This window comes from Humulus lupulus, chromosome 5 (genome assembly GCF_963169125.1).
Source record: "Humulus lupulus chromosome 5, drHumLupu1.1, whole genome shotgun sequence".
Taxonomy (NCBI): domain Eukaryota; kingdom Viridiplantae; phylum Streptophyta; class Magnoliopsida; order Rosales; family Cannabaceae; genus Humulus; species Humulus lupulus.
This window is the reverse complement of record NC_084797.1, coordinates 215380924-215399390: the sequence shown is the minus strand read 5'-3', so window position 1 is coordinate 215399390 and position 18467 is coordinate 215380924. Positions and strand designations below refer to the sequence as shown.

General features: G+C 35.2%; 2 protein-coding genes across 8 annotated transcripts; one reads left to right on the top strand and one right to left on the bottom strand.

The window, feature by feature from the left end:
* The first annotated feature begins 2141 nt into the window (after nucleotides 1–2141).
* Nucleotides 2142–3155, top strand: LOC133778158 (uncharacterized). Its single transcript, XM_062218011.1, has one exon. It carries the CDS (start codon nucleotides 2245–2247, stop codon nucleotides 2761–2763), a length of 519 nt encoding a protein of 172 aa, XP_062073995.1. The 5' UTR covers nucleotides 2142–2244; the 3' UTR covers nucleotides 2764–3155.
* A 340-nt stretch (nucleotides 3156–3495) lies between these two features.
* On the bottom strand, nucleotides 3496–16460 carry LOC133778157 (uncharacterized). 7 transcript variants are annotated; one of them, XM_062218006.1, is made up of 16 exons: nucleotides 16188–16460; nucleotides 16008–16080; nucleotides 12287–14076; nucleotides 11667–12191; nucleotides 11316–11468; nucleotides 10583–10860; nucleotides 9939–10345; nucleotides 9356–9408; nucleotides 7330–9236; nucleotides 7096–7204; nucleotides 6778–6958; nucleotides 5674–5741; nucleotides 5437–5549; nucleotides 4459–5337; nucleotides 4157–4253; nucleotides 3496–4067 (listed from the first exon to the last, which is right to left on the bottom strand). In XM_062218006.1, the coding sequence occupies exons 2-16, from the start codon at nucleotides 16064–16066 to the stop codon at nucleotides 4051–4053; spliced, it is 6636 nt and encodes a 2211-aa protein (XP_062073990.1). In that variant the 5' UTR covers nucleotides 16067–16080; nucleotides 16188–16460; the 3' UTR covers nucleotides 3496–4050. The 7 variants fall into 7 exon arrangements, with proteins under 7 accessions (XP_062073990.1, XP_062073992.1, XP_062073988.1 ...); XM_062218008.1 differs by having other exon boundaries at nucleotides 15981–16077; XM_062218004.1 differs by having other exon boundaries at nucleotides 16008–16077.
* Between the last annotated feature and the right edge of the window lie 2007 nt (nucleotides 16461–18467).

Here is an 18467-nt window from a genome sequence, read left to right as displayed (position 1 = left end):
TAAAGGATTTGTTTATACAAATAGTATAAAATAAATCATATAGAATAATTAAAATAATAATTAATATGTTTCTCTATTAATATAAATAAAAATACATATGTATCACGCAAACCTCTGTTATTATCTTGTAAAACCGTCCATTACACACGTACAATCTCTCTCACACTTCTTCTCACCACTACCACGTACTATTACTATCTTTGCAGAATACACACATATATGATATAAATATATAAATTTTATTAACTCTCAAAACTCAAGCAGTGATCACAAAAGCGCAAACCATTCCAGAGCCAATGCAATGGACAAAACTCCAAACAAATGTTATAGTATAACCAATGTGCGATCTTTCTCTCATCATTGATGAACAGATTCGCATATATATTTATTCAATTCTTTGATTAGGCAATTAATAATTAAATAATCTTCTTTTCCCTTTATCTTTCACTATTGTTTCTTTGATTAGCTGCCTTCTATTTTGTTCTCTCTTTTTTTTTTCCTTCTTTTTACAGATTTTAACAAAGTTGGGAGGTGGGAGATAGAAAGACATTAATTCAAAATTTGTTCTACAGTTAACTTTGAGCAAAAGTTGTACTGTACACAATATTGTAATTTTCTTAATTATTTATCAAGCAATCTTAGTTTATATCTTCAATGTAAAGTTTGTATGTATACAATATATATTTATCTTAAATTTTAATTTCTTATTAGTTTTAATATTTTACGTGGATTTTTATTTTTATATTAAAATAATTGAGCAATTATAATTTATTAGTTTAAAAAATCCAACCAAAAAAAATATACAAATTACCAAATAATAATATTTTTTCATTTGCTAGTAGAAAATAATTTATTAGCTACCAATTTGGAAATATTTTGCCACCAAATTTTATTAGTAAAACAACATTTCACTTATTTTATTAATAAAATAATCTAATTTGTTACCAAATTATGGTAGCAAAAAAAACATAGTGGATATAAAAGTAAATCATTTTGCTACTAAATACAATATCTTTTACTACTAAATATTTAGTAGCAAATAAAGAACATTTGCTACCAAATGTTTTGGTACCTAAAAACTTTTAGCGACGGGTATTAGCTACGAACTAGCTACTAAAAAAATTTAGTAGCTAAAAGTTTATTAGCTACCAAAAATATGTTAATGACTACCAATTTTTTAGTAGCTAAAATACTTTTTTATTGTAGTGACTATTTAGCACTATAAATATTAAACAAATACCACCAAATTCGCTTTTCTATATTGGAAGTTTGGTACTCACTTTTTGGAGTATATACTACCATTCTATTCACAAGTAGTATAACTATAAGATAAAAAATTTACAAGTTTAAATTTATAAAATAAAAATTAATATATATTACTTGGCTTCGGATATATAAATTATATCGTCATTATTGATTTTGATCGTGTGGTGAAAAAGATAGGTAAGAATTCAAATTTATTGATTTAATATATTAAAATATATATATTGATAGAATTAAAAAAAAATGTATCGTATGTGTGAGTTACTTTGCAATTATAACATGCATAATAAACTTTATAATTTATGGGTGTATATTATTCTAAGAATTGTACTGCTATGTAGTAACACTGGTCATGTGATATTTGTCAATTATTCTGGAGGCTCAATAAGTTGCCAAACAGTCAACTTTTTCAGCTGGTAGACCAATTAGAAAATGTCACATCAGTCCATGCAAGCCATTTAAGAAAGCTGTTGAGAATTTTTGTACTTGTATATACCTAAGTTTTTGTGAGCACATGGTGAAATTATACATCAAAAATTAAAATATACACATCTATATAATGTATATACTCGTATTTCAAATTTCATGTTATAAGATGTTAAGAGCAGTAAAAAAAGAGATAACAAGAGAAGAGCGTACTAGTTACTAAAGGCATAAAATTTAACACTGTCTAGATCAACTACATAGTTGAACCCATCACCAAGTAATTCCTTCACTTTTCCTTTTTGTTTTATTATGTCGCTTAGGTGTTCTCGGAATCCCATAGACTCTTTTTCTTTAACTCAAAAAACATACTCATTATATCCTTGAATTGTCAATAAGGCAACCCCTTTATTCCCCATACCCTCCTCCTTCAAATATCCTAATAACTTCTCTAAATAATACTCCAAACTCATCATAAAATATTATCACAATCACACTCCATTCCTCTAATCTTTCTTATTATTTTCTTATTGTGTGGCATTTCATTCGAAAAAAACTATGCCAATGGCCGAGACAGTCAAGCCTAGTGGCTCATCCTCCGAAGGAGGCCAAAATCAGAAGAATAAACTTGATCGTGAAGTTAGAGATATGGTGTCAGCCATAACTAATCGCCTTACCAACATTCACAAAGTGAGCTCCGGTCTAGGCCATGATCAAAACGACGACGACGATGAAGAAGACAAGGGTGTCAGGATCATCACTCTCGCGGGAAACAACACAGGCGCCACTCTGCGTGGCGAGCTGGATGACAACACGGCCGGCCTTAAGGGCGGCGAGCCTCCGGTGCTTAGTGACTCTGAGACCATGAAAACATTCGTTAACAGCAACTTCCAAGCTGTGAACAACTCCATCATGATGGGTGGGAGCTACAACACCAATGATCCTGGCGTCCATGTTGAGATCTCTGATTTTGGCGAGTCTCAAGAGTCTAAACCGGAGTACAGGAGAGGATGGAAGGGTAAGAAGAAGACCAAGGAAGCTTTAAAAAGTGACCACAAATCTTCCAGCTCTGACTGAGAGCAAAATGAGTACGTAAAAGAACAAAACAATGCATGAAGGTTGGCTGAATTTTAAGCTATTATATATTATGATATCTATATATCTATTTTACATACTTTAAAATCTTTGATTAGCCATGATGAAAACTACAAATAACAAGCCTTCTTTTGGCTACATGGGATCTAAATGAGGTTGAGACTTGAGAGCTACCTTGAAATAAGTTGACGGTTTTAAGTATAGTGTGATATTTAAGAAAAATACACATGCATATAATTATAACTGTCCTTAAAAGCTGTGTGTTGTATTGTGAGTCAGGTCGAGCAATAAATTTGTTATAGCTCTAAATTGTACTTTTTTTTGTTGTTGTGTTGAGATAAACCATATTAATCCTATTTATTGATTTTGTTAAACGATCAGTCGAAGTACATGATTTGCAATGACTTGGTCGATGATTTATTAATAGTTTCTTTGATTTATGCTAAATTTCTCACTCAAGTAAGGAAATCTACCTTGAAGTTTTAGTCAAACTACGATTAGTGCTAATATGCTTACAAATATAGTGAATAATATATGATTAATTCTAAGAATTGCATTCTAAACGTTGCTAAAGGACTAAAAAGAGAAATCATATCATAATTTATAAATTTATTCAAATTTAATAAAAGGTCGTGCAATGCAAATCACAATCTCAAGCCAGGGCTATGAAACCTCTAGTCATTGATTGATACAGGCAGCGTGGTAAAAATGGTATAGATGATTCACGTGACATACTTTATTTAACAATTTAAGAACGAAGGTCATTCTAACCCATTACACGTCTGGATCGGATACCCGAGTATACAACTGTGAAACTCATTAGTCAAAAATTCAAGAAAACTTGAATGAAAACCTAAAGAAAGAAAATCCATCTGGAATATCAACTATTTTTTGTGTAGCATGGACTATCAACTACTTTGAATCCAAATCATGACGTAAATAAATGGAGGGGGTGAGAGATAGAGTTTCACAGAGAGAGATTCATCGAATGGGATTACGAGCAACAGTTTGTGATTAATCATCTGAAATTCACCTCTCCAATCACAAGCCAACTACATGGAGTTCCCATATACAAGCTAATGGGGTAAGACCTAGGAAAATCATAATTTAAAACTAAAATCAATATAAACATCTACCGACTAGATTGTTATGAGCCGACTAAAACAAAGGAAGCATGTGATTCTTTTCCTAGTTTTGTTCCCTAATATCGATATACACATAAACTATGCTAGGTTCTTTGGTACTGGGATGCCTCATTTGCAAGAGCTCCTAACCATGATTGTTTCCTGGCACAATCAAGCAGTCAGTTAACATTGCTAAAGTTATTCCATTCGGTATTAATATCTCAATAAACAAATCCGAAATAAAATCTAACCTCTAGGGGTATTTCTGTTTTGAGCTCTGGGGCCTTTGTCATGTGAAAGAGAAGGAAACTTGGGTATGACCAGTGAACTTTGCAATCCTTCTAATAGCTGTGTCAGCAAAAACAAAGGAATCAGGCTAGAAATACCGAGGCATCAGAGCATAACATAGAAAGAAGAGAAGAGCGGGAAAAGAATGATAATATTGCAACCCACCAGTGAAATATAAAACAGTAGGAACATAATAGAAATAGCATCGAATACATTAGACGAACAAAGTTTAATTAGGAAGAGATCCAACAAAGTAGACACCTACTCTAGATGTTGGCTGAATTCTGCGATTAGATCTCCGCGGCTCAACAGCGTTAGAGGTTGATTTGAAAGAGTTACCATTAAAAGCTTTATCCTCGTCAATTTTACCCAATTTTCCACTAGCAGGTGCAAGTTTTCCTTTATTTGCTCGCTCCACTCTAGTTGTTGACACAGAATTTTTCTTTGATGGACCATCTAATGTCTGGGCACCAGAAGAAAATACAAATGTACCTTCTGCTGCTCCATCAGAGGTAGAAAAAGATCCAGTTTCCATCACGTTTTGCTTTCTGGACGTATTATCAACATTGCTTAAAGAATCCTTATCTCTTGCTGTAAGCTCGCCAGTGGTACCATCACCCTCACCAGATATGGAAACTGAATTTGTTGAAAAGTTCCTCTGTGGAATAGTTCTACCTGACACACTTTGTTGTTTCCCAGACTTGAGACCTTTAAGCTTCGATTCAGCCACTCGTTTTTCCTTAGAATCATTTTTTACTGCACGTGATCCTGATCCTTGAGGTGCCGTGTATTTTAGATATTTAATAGAATCATTAGCCTCACTGTTCTTATTGCTCCGATCTGCCACATAATGTTTGCTAACTTCCATAAACTTTCTCTTCTTTCCAGGCTTAGGAACACCAAAAATCACTCTTGATCCCTCTTTCTGCAAACCAGTTCGAGCTACTCTGGTTGTGTCAGGCTTGGTCTCATTTCTAGCATTCTTACCCATCTTAAATACTTTATCATTTGCAGATAAATCTAGTAATTGTGACTGCGGTTTCCCTGAATCTAAGATGTCTGTACTTTTTGACATCTTATCCTTGCCTTTGGCTTCCATAGCTGGACTGCCTATCTTTAGTCGCTTCTCCTGTGGAAGATCACCCTGAACAGCGAAGTTAAAAGCAAAATGAAAAAAGTTTTCAATACTAGCAACCAAAAAACTAAAAAAAAAATATATATATATATAATGCAGAAGTAATACTTCGAGTGAAGAGGGATCAGTTTGCAAGTTTGAGCACTCGACCCATTCTCCATCCTTCCAAATGAGAGAAGGCCGAAGGTGCCATGCTTTGACAGCTGAAGTTTCACCATGAGCTGCAAAAATAATAATCAGAGAAACATCACAAATCAACAAAACTAGAGCAGGGAGCATTTGGTCCCAACAAAGCTATAGGAAACTTTAATTGAAAAGGAAAAGAAAAATCACACACATACATACCAGGAAAATGGACTGTTACCGATGTTTCATCTTTTTTATTCCTTTCAGTCACTACTCCTTCCCACCAGCTGAAAAATCAAATTACCAACCATGAGAACAAGAGTATGCACAGAGAGCAGCAAAATGACAGCATACCATTTAGATCAATGTAAAAGGAAAAACATGATCCAGACTGATTGTCTGGCAAATAAGTACAAAGTTGTGATACAAATGATGTTATCAATGCATGTTGAAATTTCAACTTTACACCTTCAAGTACAAGCTTCCAGTCTGCAATGTGGGTACAAGTATACATGGGTACATAGGAACGCACAAAGGATCTGTTTCTAGGGCTCCCACAAAATTTGTGCTTCAAGACTAAACATTTGTAGGAATTAGGATCCTCAATGCTTTAAATAATAATAAAATGTCAGCGATTCTTTCCTCCAAAAACATTGTTAGCTCTATGAAGCCTCTAGAAAATACTAAAACTTATATCATTTTGCCTCCTACCAAATGAATATTTCAAGAAATACTGTATAGCAATGTCTTTTGGAGATAATCATTACTCCAAGCTCCTTCATCAATGCATTTCACGTTTACAGCCACTCTAGAAATGAAATAAGCACTAATAATAGTACAGGCTATAATTAAGGCATCTACTTATATTATCAACATAAATAAGAACTCTTTGATTTAACAAATCCAATCCAATTAAACAGAAAAGCTTCATGATTCAATTGAAACAGGTTTAGTAAGCAAAATCTAGGTAGGCTTTCAAATTCTCAATGCTACGTTTTCTCTGGAAGTAGAAGTCTTATTTGTCACAATTTACAAGTCTTAATTCAGTAATTGTAAAGAAAAAAAACTGAGGAAATTATAGGCTCTCTGCCTAACCCTACAATATTTGGAGATCAGAAAACTAAAGCAATTGCAATGTAGGAGCCTAAGAATGGCTCGAACCTCAGAACTTGTGAGAGCAAACCACAAGCCTGACCATTTGAGCAACCCCTCTCAGGTAGAAAATTAGGCATAATTGAAATCTACTTCTCTCTGAGTAGCTCTTTCATGAGTTTGGAATTATATTGATAGAGCTAATATCCAACAAGTGCATATCAAGCATACCTATTTGTCATCCATGCATCAACCTTATCTCCAACAGACCAATTATAATCCCCCATGGCTGCTCTGCGTCTCTTCCTAGTGCCTTCATATCGCATTGCAGTGACAGGGCGAGCAATGCGAATTTTGGGTGGGTCACTGCCCTCACCTTCAAGAGCCACCCATTCTTTTAACTCAGTTGTGCCTATAAAAAGTAAGGTAGCCTTTAATTATCAAAAGCAAGATGTCCAAGCAAATACAACAGAACTACACACTGCCAATGTCCTATATTCCACTTGACAGAGGTATAATTTTTTAACGACACCAGTGGAAGTGGTTTACCTTCATCCCGTTCAATCTCAGTGTAAGATACACAAGCTTTACCATCATTCAAACTCAATACACTAGCTGCATACCAGCCTGCCTTAAATCCATCACCATCTTTATATACCTGATTTAAACAGCCAAGTAATAACAAACTCACATAAGTGGCCATAATTTGAGAATATTCATATATTTTTATCAAGCTTGAATACAAGTACTCAAAAAATTTCAAATTAGTTTTTGCCCACATACCTCAACTTTAGAGCCTTCCTTAATGCCGTTTTCTCCAGGGACATCTTCTGCCTTTTCAACTTCAATGGAAGACAATTTTGATAAACTATCGGATTCGAGAACAACAACAATGTTTTTGGTCAAATCAGAAACTTTACGACCCTTTTGTCCTTTCATTTCCTTCTCACTTACTGCAGCAGAGCCTGAGATTCCATCCGCCAATCTCAAATGCTCCTCTATTGACTCCTTGCTCATACCTCTTGGAATAGTGGACTTTTCACTATCTCTCTTACCTGATCTTCCATCTTTTAAATGCTTAGCAGAAGTATGTGCACCTTCTCCAGCTCCTAATTTTGACTGTTCTCTATCCAAGTCATCTGATTTTGCAACCAGCCCAGAAGAAACTTGAGGTGCCCTCCAGTAACCCTCTGGACCAGCTTCTATTAGCTCACTCAAAGGCAAAGGATCACCCATAGCAACAATTTTCCCTGCTTGGGATACAGCTTCTGCAGCAAGCTCAGCAGCCCTAACAATTGCATCCATGTTTTCAGCTCGTTTTGAAGCAGCAGAGGCAGCTTCAACCTTTCTCCTAGCTGTTTCCCGAGCAACAGTAATTATTGAGCTAGAACTGTATGCACCATCTTCCCCCCTCAAAATAGAGGCAGGAGTAGCCTTCCCCAATACATTTACTCCATCCGAAAATGAGTTTCTTGTACCTTGATTTAGATTCTCAAAGCTATTTGAAATAAATGCTTCATCAGCCATCAATTTTGCTTGCAATGCTGCATTTGATGCAACGTTGGCAGCGGCAGCGGCTGCCTTTGCAACAGCAGCAGCTGCTGCTACTGCAACAGCTGCAGAAGCTAATTTAGCTTCAACATCGGATACCAATCCAGAATTTTTCTGTTTCTCCAACTGACTCCATATCTCCTGGCTATGACCAACAGCTGCAGCAGCAAGAGAAGCTGCATCCTCTGCATGCTTACTAGCTTCCTTAATTTTACTAAGAGTATCCGCTGATAAAAAAGCTCTCTGCATCACATTGTCTGCCTTTTTAAGAGAAGCAGAAGATGTAGGAGATACAGACATAACTAACTTCTCTAAAGTAGCAGCAGGGGTTGTGATGGCAACAGATGTAGACACATTACCAGAAAGTACTGGTGCTAAAACTGGTTCTCTCTGGGGTTGAGATTGCAATACGAGCTGGCCAATTTCCTCAGAAACTGGATTCTTTTTTCTTTTTCTAGGCCTGGGATCGACAGAATGCTGCCCAGATGATGGTGTCACCTTTTTCAGGTCAAGCATGGGAGAGACTGCTGCAGTGAAAACACTTGCAGGCGCTCCAGTTTGAACCATTGGACTTGATAAGACATGTTTTGTACCAGATGAATGAGGCACGGCTGCTTCCTTTACAGAAGTCAATTGGATGGCTTCTGTACCAGGATATGTTGTCAAGCGAGTACTGGCCTCTGGTAAAGAAGGTTGCGGTGGAGCAACCCAGGGACCACGAAAAGAAGTCTGAGGCATCCATGAAGTGTTGGGTCCAAGAAGGTTCCTCATAGGTGGTGTTTGAAAAGGATGCAAAGGAGTAAGTGTCTGCTGATAATCCATAACCGAAACTCTTGGCATGACACTAGATTGCATTGCATCACCGACTGGAGTAGAAACACTCCAAAGCGGCGATGAAAGTGGGATCATGGGGCTTACAATAGCTTGAGAGCCCTTAGTACTTGATCGACTAACAGGCGTAGAGATGCCTTTACTTTGAAGAGCACTCTGTTTGCTGGATTGGTCAATATTTCTAGCAGCAGCAGAGGTAGTATGACGTGAATGCAAGGGAGTTTCTTGGTTAACAAGATTAGTCTTTTGATTTTGTAGCCTCTCAATGCATGCTTGCCAGAGATTCCCCCACATGCTCCTCCCACCATCTATAGCCATAAAAATGCAAGAAAACAATACACAGTTGTACAAAGTATTTGAAATAAGATTATTTAAAAACAATAATTAAAAAAAATACATTAAACAAATAAAAAATACAAAGACCAACCAGGTCCCCCAAATGCTGACAGCATATGTCCTTCTTCAGGTGGTGTCCCTTGACTGCAGGAAAAAGAAATCAACTAACATAAGAAAGGAAGATGTTTTTCTCCCATTTTTAGCATATATGCAACAAGTCGCATGGTAAACTATTCAAATAAAGCATTGCACTCTTTTATTCTCATAAATAATGGATTGATTAAACTAGTAGTAAAGCATATTTTAACTCCCCTTGGGTTATTCAAATTCCCATTCTCAGTGGATTTGGTAGAAGGGGAGTGCATGCCACTTGCGAAAAATGAAGCCTCCAACCACCCAGGATAAAAAAATTAAACAAAAAACTGGAACAGAAAAATTGCACCCTCAGTCAAAACATTTTCCTTTCGCAGTCCTAATACTTAAACTTTTCCAACAGGTGCCACATTTTATTTTTATTTTAGTATTTTTGCTCCCATAGTTTGATTAACTGAAGGTTCATCTGCCCTCTCATTAAATAAATTTTTGTAAAAAAAAATGTGTGCACCGCGTGACTTAAGGGAGTTGTCACTCGTAAATGTCATGTTTACTAATACGTGATAAACAAAAGGACTTACATCAATGCTCCATATACAAAGATCTGAGCTCTTAATTGCACTTGTTGGAAGTCTGTAAAAGGCTGTTGAAAAACAGTAGAAGGTGAAGCTGAAGAATTTAAATCTGGCAGACCGGATGTTGAAGTAGCAAGAACTAAGTACGATTTATTATTATTGCCTTCAGCATGCCCATAATGCTGCATCTCATTTGATTGCATAATATGGAAAATCCCAGGTGAACTTAGAGACACATTACTTAATTTATCCCCTTTTTCTGATTGTCTAACAGGAGTTGTTTCTTTCACAGGAACTCCTTTCTTTGCACTGTCTTTTCCTGCTGCCTTAACAGATGATCGTCTAGGTTTACGCTCTGAAGAACCTTTAGAACGACCACGTACATGTTCTCCATCAGATACCTGTGGACTTGCCTGAAAAGTATTTTGGGCAACATTAGCCTCTATTGGGCCTAAAACTGAATTTGAAGGAACCCCCTCAGAAATCTTCCTAAAAAAAGTTCTTGTAGGAAAATGTACACATCAAATATATCCCTTGCCGCAATAGAGAAAGGGTAGAGAGAAGAAAGTGATAAAAAAGCATAAGAGATATACTACTAGAAATCTTAATATAGATAATAGCAAGAATAAAATAAATGGTATGATTGGTACTCTGGGAGCCGGGCTAGCAGGAAGGGACTGCAAGTTCTTTCCAGCATCTCCTTTGCACAAATCTGCCGACAAACTGACATTGCCTGTTTTCCCCTCCTTCAAGGAATCCAATCCTTTTCGAACGATAGTACTGGATGCAATATTTCCAGCATTACCATCAATCACATTAGAAGCCGAGGCCTTCCTCTTACCACCCTTTTCCACCCCATGTTTATTCTGTGAAAGCTGAGTGGAACCAGGAGTAGGTACACTGTGATCAGCAGAACTGCCTCCATTATCTAGTGGAAAAAACACAGCATCAGACACAAGCAAAGAAATTTAAGATTAGATGATGAACGCTCCAATAAATAGGTCAAGAATGCATGTACATTAACAAATCCTACATCACTAGCTGATCCTGTAATTTAACACCACCAATGAAACAAGATAACACTGCTTAAACCTTTTCAACTGCAAAAGAAGTGAAAGACTAAACAGCTCTCAGCCAACATAAGCATCTTTTTAACATCCCATTCACACTCAAGGTGGTATTAGTTGGGACACAACTTGTAAATAAAAGCAAGTATAGAGACTACAAACAAGAATTCACTAAAAGTTATTATATGATTGAACCATAATTGCAATTCGCAAATAAACAAAAGGAAACAGTACATGCAAACATTAATAAGAATACTAAGCAAATAAAACAATAGTCCACGCTCACTTCAAAACTAATTCAACTAAGTCCACTCACTTTTGGTGTTCAGCTGTGCAGAACTTTTATCTCCAGATGTGAGGGTAGCTGCCTCATTACCATCCCGAACTTTTTGATGGGTATCGTTGCGTGATTCGACCAATGGTAGAGGACCACCAGGTGCAAGCATCTTATCTTTATTCATAGCCAGTTCTGCATGAGAAAATATATTACAAATTTTTATACACCATGTGGCAACAAAACACAAATCCACAGAATTTAGACTGTACAGATAACACACCAGTATCTCATGTAACTTCAAACCAAATTGTTTTTAAAGAAGAACAAAACGAGAGAGAGAGAGAGAGAGAGAGAGAGAGAGAGGGGGGGGGGGGGGTTGTGATGATTTACCTGATGCACTTGTAGCATCCTGCAATACATGTTTTTTGATAATGAATTGCTTCTGACTTTCAGGGACAATCACCGCTTCCATGACATGACCCTCTCTCACTGTAGATTCATGAAGAGGAATGTCCATCTCCTTGGTGCACTCCTTACTAACTTCGACAGCTGCTGGATCCTTAGAATTTGTTTCAACTTCAGGTTTACTTTTTGTAGGCAGATAAAGATCAGGAGTCTTGCATAAGAGTCCCCCAGGAGTAACACAAGAAGCACCTTCTTCACCGGTAAAAGCAGAGTCTGGTGCAGCTACTACTTGACAAGATACAGAAGAAGCCGCCGCACTTGATTCTGCAAAAGCTTTTGTCCTTGCTTCTTCTTTTCCTTCTATGAGAGTTAACTCCACAACAGGAACAGCTGATATTTGAATGTCCTTGTGATCATCAATCTTCATTACATTTTCAGAAGGCAAAGAAACACTATCACTTGTCTCATGAGTAGCCACATTAGGATTTGGCAAGGCACTACTATCTGACACTACAAAATGAAAAATAGGGTTAAAGGAGGTGAAGTTAGAACACCAGTACATAATGTTTGACTTTCTAACTAAATTTAATGAGTTCATAATGTACCCGGTTCACTGCCAGCTGCAGTAGCACACTTATCATCACCAATGGATGAGGATGCAACTTCTTTACTTAAAGTTTCACTATCTACATTAATGCAATCATTATGCAACTTTGTATTCTCTTTTTCACCAACGAAAACATCTTGATTAGATATATAAGCATCAGCCCCTCCATATGCATGGTTCTTCTCAGATATTTGTGTGGATTCCATTATAATGGCAAGTGGAATATGGCTCGCAGAACTTAAATTCTCTCTGGAAGTTTCAAGGGCATCATGAACACCCTTCAAAACTCCAGTGACATTTGTTTCACTAGATAATTCAGCTAAAGAACAAGTACCACTCACATTGGAAATACCTCCCATTTGACTATTGCAAATTGCAAGACCTTTATGCTCTGAAATCTTCGTGTCCTCAATAGGGGACAAATATAACTCAGAACTGTGAACTAATATTTCACCATCTAACTGCTGCCTACTTTTTAACACATCCTCCTTGCAACTGTTTTCTACAAAATCCCTCGTTGGTTCCAGAGTGGAAGGAATTTCAGAACTTACATTGCTGACCTCAGCTACTTGTCTCTGAAACTGAGTATCACTTTTGAAGGGTTCTGACAATACATCAATCATATTAACTTCTCGCTGATCACCACCAACTGTGCTTTTACACAGCACCACATCTTCATTATTACTAGCCTCAACAGGTTTATCAGAACATTCACCTTTATTGCTTTCAGACACTATAGGCAGCTCAGAATCTCCTTTCTCTACTTCACTTGAAGATTCCTCCAAATTACTTTTGCTCACCTCAGTTACATTTATCTCTGGAACAGCTTCCACCTTAGAAGCTGAAACCACAGAAATTTCCTCTCTGCTCGAAACCTGACTTCCCGCATTATCATTACTTACAGCATTTATCTGAAGTTCAACATCATTACCACTAAATCCAGAACTGCTTGAGACAACACTTTGCACAGGGGTCACTAAATTATCAACTTGCAACCTCGAAGCAAAAGAGTCCCCTTGTATTTGGACATCCGGCTGTTCATCAGCCAAGGTATCAACTCCACTTTTGCTCACATCATCAAATTTTTCAATCACCAAGATATCCCCATCCGTTACAAGTAAACCACCCTTTCCATTATCAGCTTTCTTATGATAATCATGTGAACTGCCACCTTTTGCAGTTTCACCACTTTGAGTCTGTGAAGTATCCTCAATAAGAGGCAGGTCCCCACCTACATCCCTCTTTGAGCTAGAAGAGTTTCCAGCAATCTCATCTGGAGGTAAGGTAGTATTTAAGTTTGTACCATCCTCAGTCTTCGAAAGAATGTTATTGTCATCATGTTTCAAACTATGCTCCATTTGCTTTGTTAAGCAACCCAATTCATCACAGGCATCTAATTCCTCAATGATGGTTGGTGCAGCAATAATTTCTTCCTGCCCAACAGATTTTAATAGCATTTCAACAGATTCAGAAGAAGTGGCCTCTGACCAGACATTGTTATGTCTAGAAATAGAACAAGATTCTGCAGCACTTGAGTTGAACTCTATCCCACTACTTCCACGAGAGAAATCCTCAATCCAATGGTTATCTTGATTACTTTCAATGCCAAGAAAAACCTCAGTTTCAACCAAACTATCAAACCTCAAATGGTTCTGAAGGCTGTCATCAAAATCAAACTTGGGAAGAGGATACGGTCGCAAAACAGGAGGAAATTTTGTGCTCCCTTCTCCAGCTAGATGAAAATTTTGGCTGTGAAAATCATTGTCATCATAATCCATGGGTGTATCCCTACACAAAAAGATGGTCAGAGAGATGGTATAACAATTACGACACAAGCCACGATTTCACAAATGAAAAGTCCTCAGAAAAAAAAGGGGGGAGGGGGGGCACAGAAAACTCATTTAATCCAAAAATTACCATTGATGAAAGAAATCAGCCAGACATCTCAGTGAATCAATATCAATCAGCAATAACTAAAAACAGTAAAAAACAATACGATAAAACCCCTTTTACGGCTTAAATTAAAAATACAAGTTTTCCAATCATCAACAAATTTCACATGATTTTGAAATAAACGTACATACTCAGTATTTCTTGCTACAGTACTGTACTTGGACAAACCTGCTGATCTGTTTTTTTAACTTTCAACAAAAAGTGTTTAAGCATTGACAATTATGCAACGTCATGAAGTTAAACCTCCCATTTCACAAAATAGCATTACTCAATAATTCAGTTCACTATCACTGAGCCTTGGCTAAGGCCACAAGGGATCAAGTAACATGTTATATCTGTGCCTCTCCTTGTCAAATATCAAAGATGGTACACAACCTAATAGCACATTTGACTACAAGTTCATCATGGAATGTGAACTAACTATCAACAATCAACATTGAATCATTGGCGTGGTTAATGCCAACCATCCAACATAGAATGAAGCGGAAGTGCGTGGCAACAACTCAAACTACAAATTTACAAACTCAGTTCAGGAACTGATTGAAGCTGAACAAAGGGAAAATACTTTGGAATCCACAGACTTCAGTCGACATATGCAGAAGAGTACAAAATGTTTGAAATTTAGAGTTCCAAAATAACTAAGAATAAAAGCCTAACTTTGATCCAAGCAGGTGAAACTCCTCTCGTACAATGACTTTTATATCCAATTCAGCATAACAAAATAATGAAAAGCATTATCTGAACTCAGCATTGACATTCAAATCAGTTTAGCATGCAAATTTTACCAATAACTTTTCTTCTTTTTTTTCATGAGGTTGGAAAAAAAAAAAAGTAGAACAAGAGGCAAAAAAAAACGGAGGTGGTAAAAAAATGATTAGATGCCTACAACAAATCCACTACAAATCAGGGAAAGGGGAAGGTTAAAGATTAAGGCCCAGTCCCAGTCCCAACTAAGTGAAGTAGAAAAAGGTATCTATCCAAACAACCATTATATTGGCGAATCTGGTATTGTGTTTTGAAAAAAGAATAAAAAGTTGTTAAGTGCCAAAATCAGATATTTCTTTCTACAACTTAAACTTAAATATGCATCTTATAAAAATAAATTTCAGCTCTTCAGTAGCTATTACACTAACCACTAGGACAGTAAGCCAAGGCACCTACACGATTATATTTGCTCTTCATAAAATTGAAGAGTTAGGTCTAAAGTTGCAAATAGAAATTCGAAAGCTTCATTTTTAAAAACGTTTACTAAACCAGATAATATTTTCACCTTCTTAAACAAAATAAAACTCAAGACTAAAATCGGCAAAGGCCTTAATCTCTAAACCAGATACTTGAATACATTACCCTAAAGATTAACGTTAATAAACAAAAATAAAATCCAGGAATCTCTTCCGAACATAACCTTCACAACTGAAACGACCTCTTTCAATATACACAATCACTGATTCTAGCTGATTGAGTAGACATTTACACTAAAACCCTCATATAACTCTATCCAAAAACAAACAGAGATTACATCTATAACACCAAGCTATTGCCATAAACAAACGCTATATAGAATATACATTTCTTCTTAACAGTTTGAAGAACAAAAAAATAAATCTTGCTCCTTCAAAAGGTAAACTCGCCATTGCCAAAAACAAACCAAGGAAAATCTTTGCCCTAATTACATAAAAGAAAACCCCTAAAACTTTTATATAATAAAAAAAAAAAAAAAAAGAGGAAATGAACAGTACCAGAAGAAGTAAGTCTAGAGACGCTACCTCCCTCCATCCGGTGACGAAATCCAGCCCGTTTCGTCTGTCAACTGCTTCCCAAACATACACTCATCTACTGCTTCAGTCCAAAAAAAATTAAAACTAGCCTTAATTTCATCACAAAACCAATGATACCTCTTAGAATAAATAAGGGAAAACAAATTAGAGAGATAAAGAAAAACTAACAGAACAAAGTGGCCGGCTTTGGCGAACATACCGAAGTCTTCAAGTACCTCCCGGATCGAATTAGGGTTCCGGCGAAATCGACGGCGCGATGGGGGGATAAACAGAGCGGAAAACGAAGACGAAGGTAGAGAAATGTAGAGAGAGAGAAAGAGAGTGAGCGCGTGTGAGAGTGAATACTTCCTCAGTGCCTTTTTCCGGGGTTTTTTTTAATTAATTTTATCCCTTTTTCGTATTTTGCGTGTTCGTTTTCATGATCCAATTTCTGAGTTTGGTAAACTGAATAAAATAATCAAATTATAATTTCCCAAACAAATAAAAAAAAAATTGGGGCGTTTCGATTTCAATTTCGTCAGACGGCCGAAGATCAACGGTTTAAAGGGAATGGAATTTGACACGTGTCAGTTAATCAGTGGCAAGCAGAGAGCATCTTGGGTCATGATAAGATCACCCAGCCGTCGTAAGATATTAAAACTGGATAACGAATCGTAGGGCTTTCGCGAACTAAGCTGCCGTTATTTAACGGTGGAAATGGAGCTGTGAGGAAAGCTGGGTATACAGCTGAGTGAGATTAGAGTGAAAGTTCCTGTCGAAATCAAGACATTTTTTTATAGAAACGATGTACACGTGGCGGAAGAAGAAGAAGGAGGATCGGTCGGAAGGAAGGAAATGTGTAAGTAAGTAGATACCTCTCAGTTAGGAGCGGAGCGAAGAAGAAGCGTTGGTTTTATTTTTATTTTTATTTATTTAATTATTTTTAGGGGATTTAGGCCTACTTCCAAATACTAATTATTGTACTTTAGTTGTACTCTGATGATCCCATGGATAAAATCAAATTGACGAATAAGTAAAGATATTTTCTTTTTTACTTGCAATACATTTTCAATTTCTCTTTTCCTGCTATGGACTCTCTTTTTTTTTTTTTCTTTTAAACTTAATTTCCTTCTTTATTTAAAGAATCTTTTGACTTTGAGTTTTTGTAGCATATGCTTGCTTAGGGCAACATAGATGGGTAGATTTGATAGTCCTATAGGTTTGCATGGAAAATGGCATGTTATAAAATATTTTTTTACATATTTAAATAATAAAAAATAGGGATTATATATTTACATCTCCATTGTTTAACTTAAATTCCAGTTTGGATTTTTTTTTATTTGATTTACTTTTTAAAATATTTTATTTTGTTGACCATTGAACTCGAATTTGATTAAATTACTTATTAATTAAAAAATATATTAATATATTTTAAAATAGAAACTTAATTAATTTTAAACTAAGATGTATGTTTGAACAAAAATTTAGTTTATTTTTCTGACATTTGAAATAAATGGTTTATTACGTGTTGAAACATAACTGTAATTCAAATTTATGATTATAAATGGATTAGTTTATAATTAATAAACAAATTAGTATATTGATAGGTATAAACTTACAATTAACTAATTAGTTTATTTATATTTTATAAACAATTCAGAAAGTGAAAACGTAAAGTTTATATTTAGTTATTTGGTGTGTGTAATAAACTCTTTTTTTTTTTACAAACTGTGTAATAAACTCTTTAGTTAAATTATATTTTCTGTTATTTGTAATTTTTGTTTGTTGTAATTGGTTAATTTGTATGCAGATATGAATAATTTTGTTTGTAAAATAATTTTTTTATACAGAATATTTAGTTAACATAAACATTTATTATTCATAATAAATTGTTCTCTATAATTATATCAAATGTAGCAAGCACTAGACAATTATGTCAATGTTAAATCATAACATGGACATAATTGCTTTATATAATATTTCAGTTTGTCTCTATGTTATATTATATATAATTGTATACTTTTAGAAATAACTTTAATTTTATTCATCATAAATTAGATAAAGAGTACAAATTAGAGAAGAGATTTTCTCCAACAAAAATTTAGGGACATTATATTTGCATCCAAAAATATATATAGAACCCCATTAATTATAAAAAAATCATTTTTAAAATCATTTTTAATATGTTTTCTCAATATATTTTTCACATTCATTAATTTTTTTTTCTTTTGTTAATTTTAATAATTTTATTTTATCTTGTTTTCATAATTTTTTTTTTAAATAATGTGTAATTTTTAGGGAAAAAAAACTCTTACTTTTAACAAGTTTTAAATTTTTTTGTTTTAATATTTTTATTTATAATATTTAGATGTGTATTATTTATATGTATTTTTTAGAATATGGAAAAGAAAAAAAATTAGAAAAATGTTAGCATAAGTTGAAGAAAATATATATTATATATTAATTTTT

Excerpts from the sequence above, each read along its gene's own strand:
- LOC133778158 (XM_062218011.1), top strand. The coding sequence starts at position 2,245 with ATGCCAATGGCCGAGACAGTCAAGCCTAGTGGCTCATCCTCCGAAGGA.
- LOC133778157 (XM_062218006.1), bottom strand. The coding sequence starts at position 16,066 with ATGTTTGGGAAGCAGTTGACAGACGAAACGGGCTGGATTTCGTCACCG. Across the intron at positions 6,959-7,095 it reads TGAGATTGAACGGGATGAAG|GCACAACTGAGTTAAAAGAA; the intron begins GTAAACCACTTC and ends TACTTTTTATAG. Across the intron at positions 5,550-5,673 it reads GGTAACAGTCCATTTTCCTG|CTCATGGTGAAACTTCAGCT; the intron begins GTATGTATGTGT and ends TTATTTTTGCAG.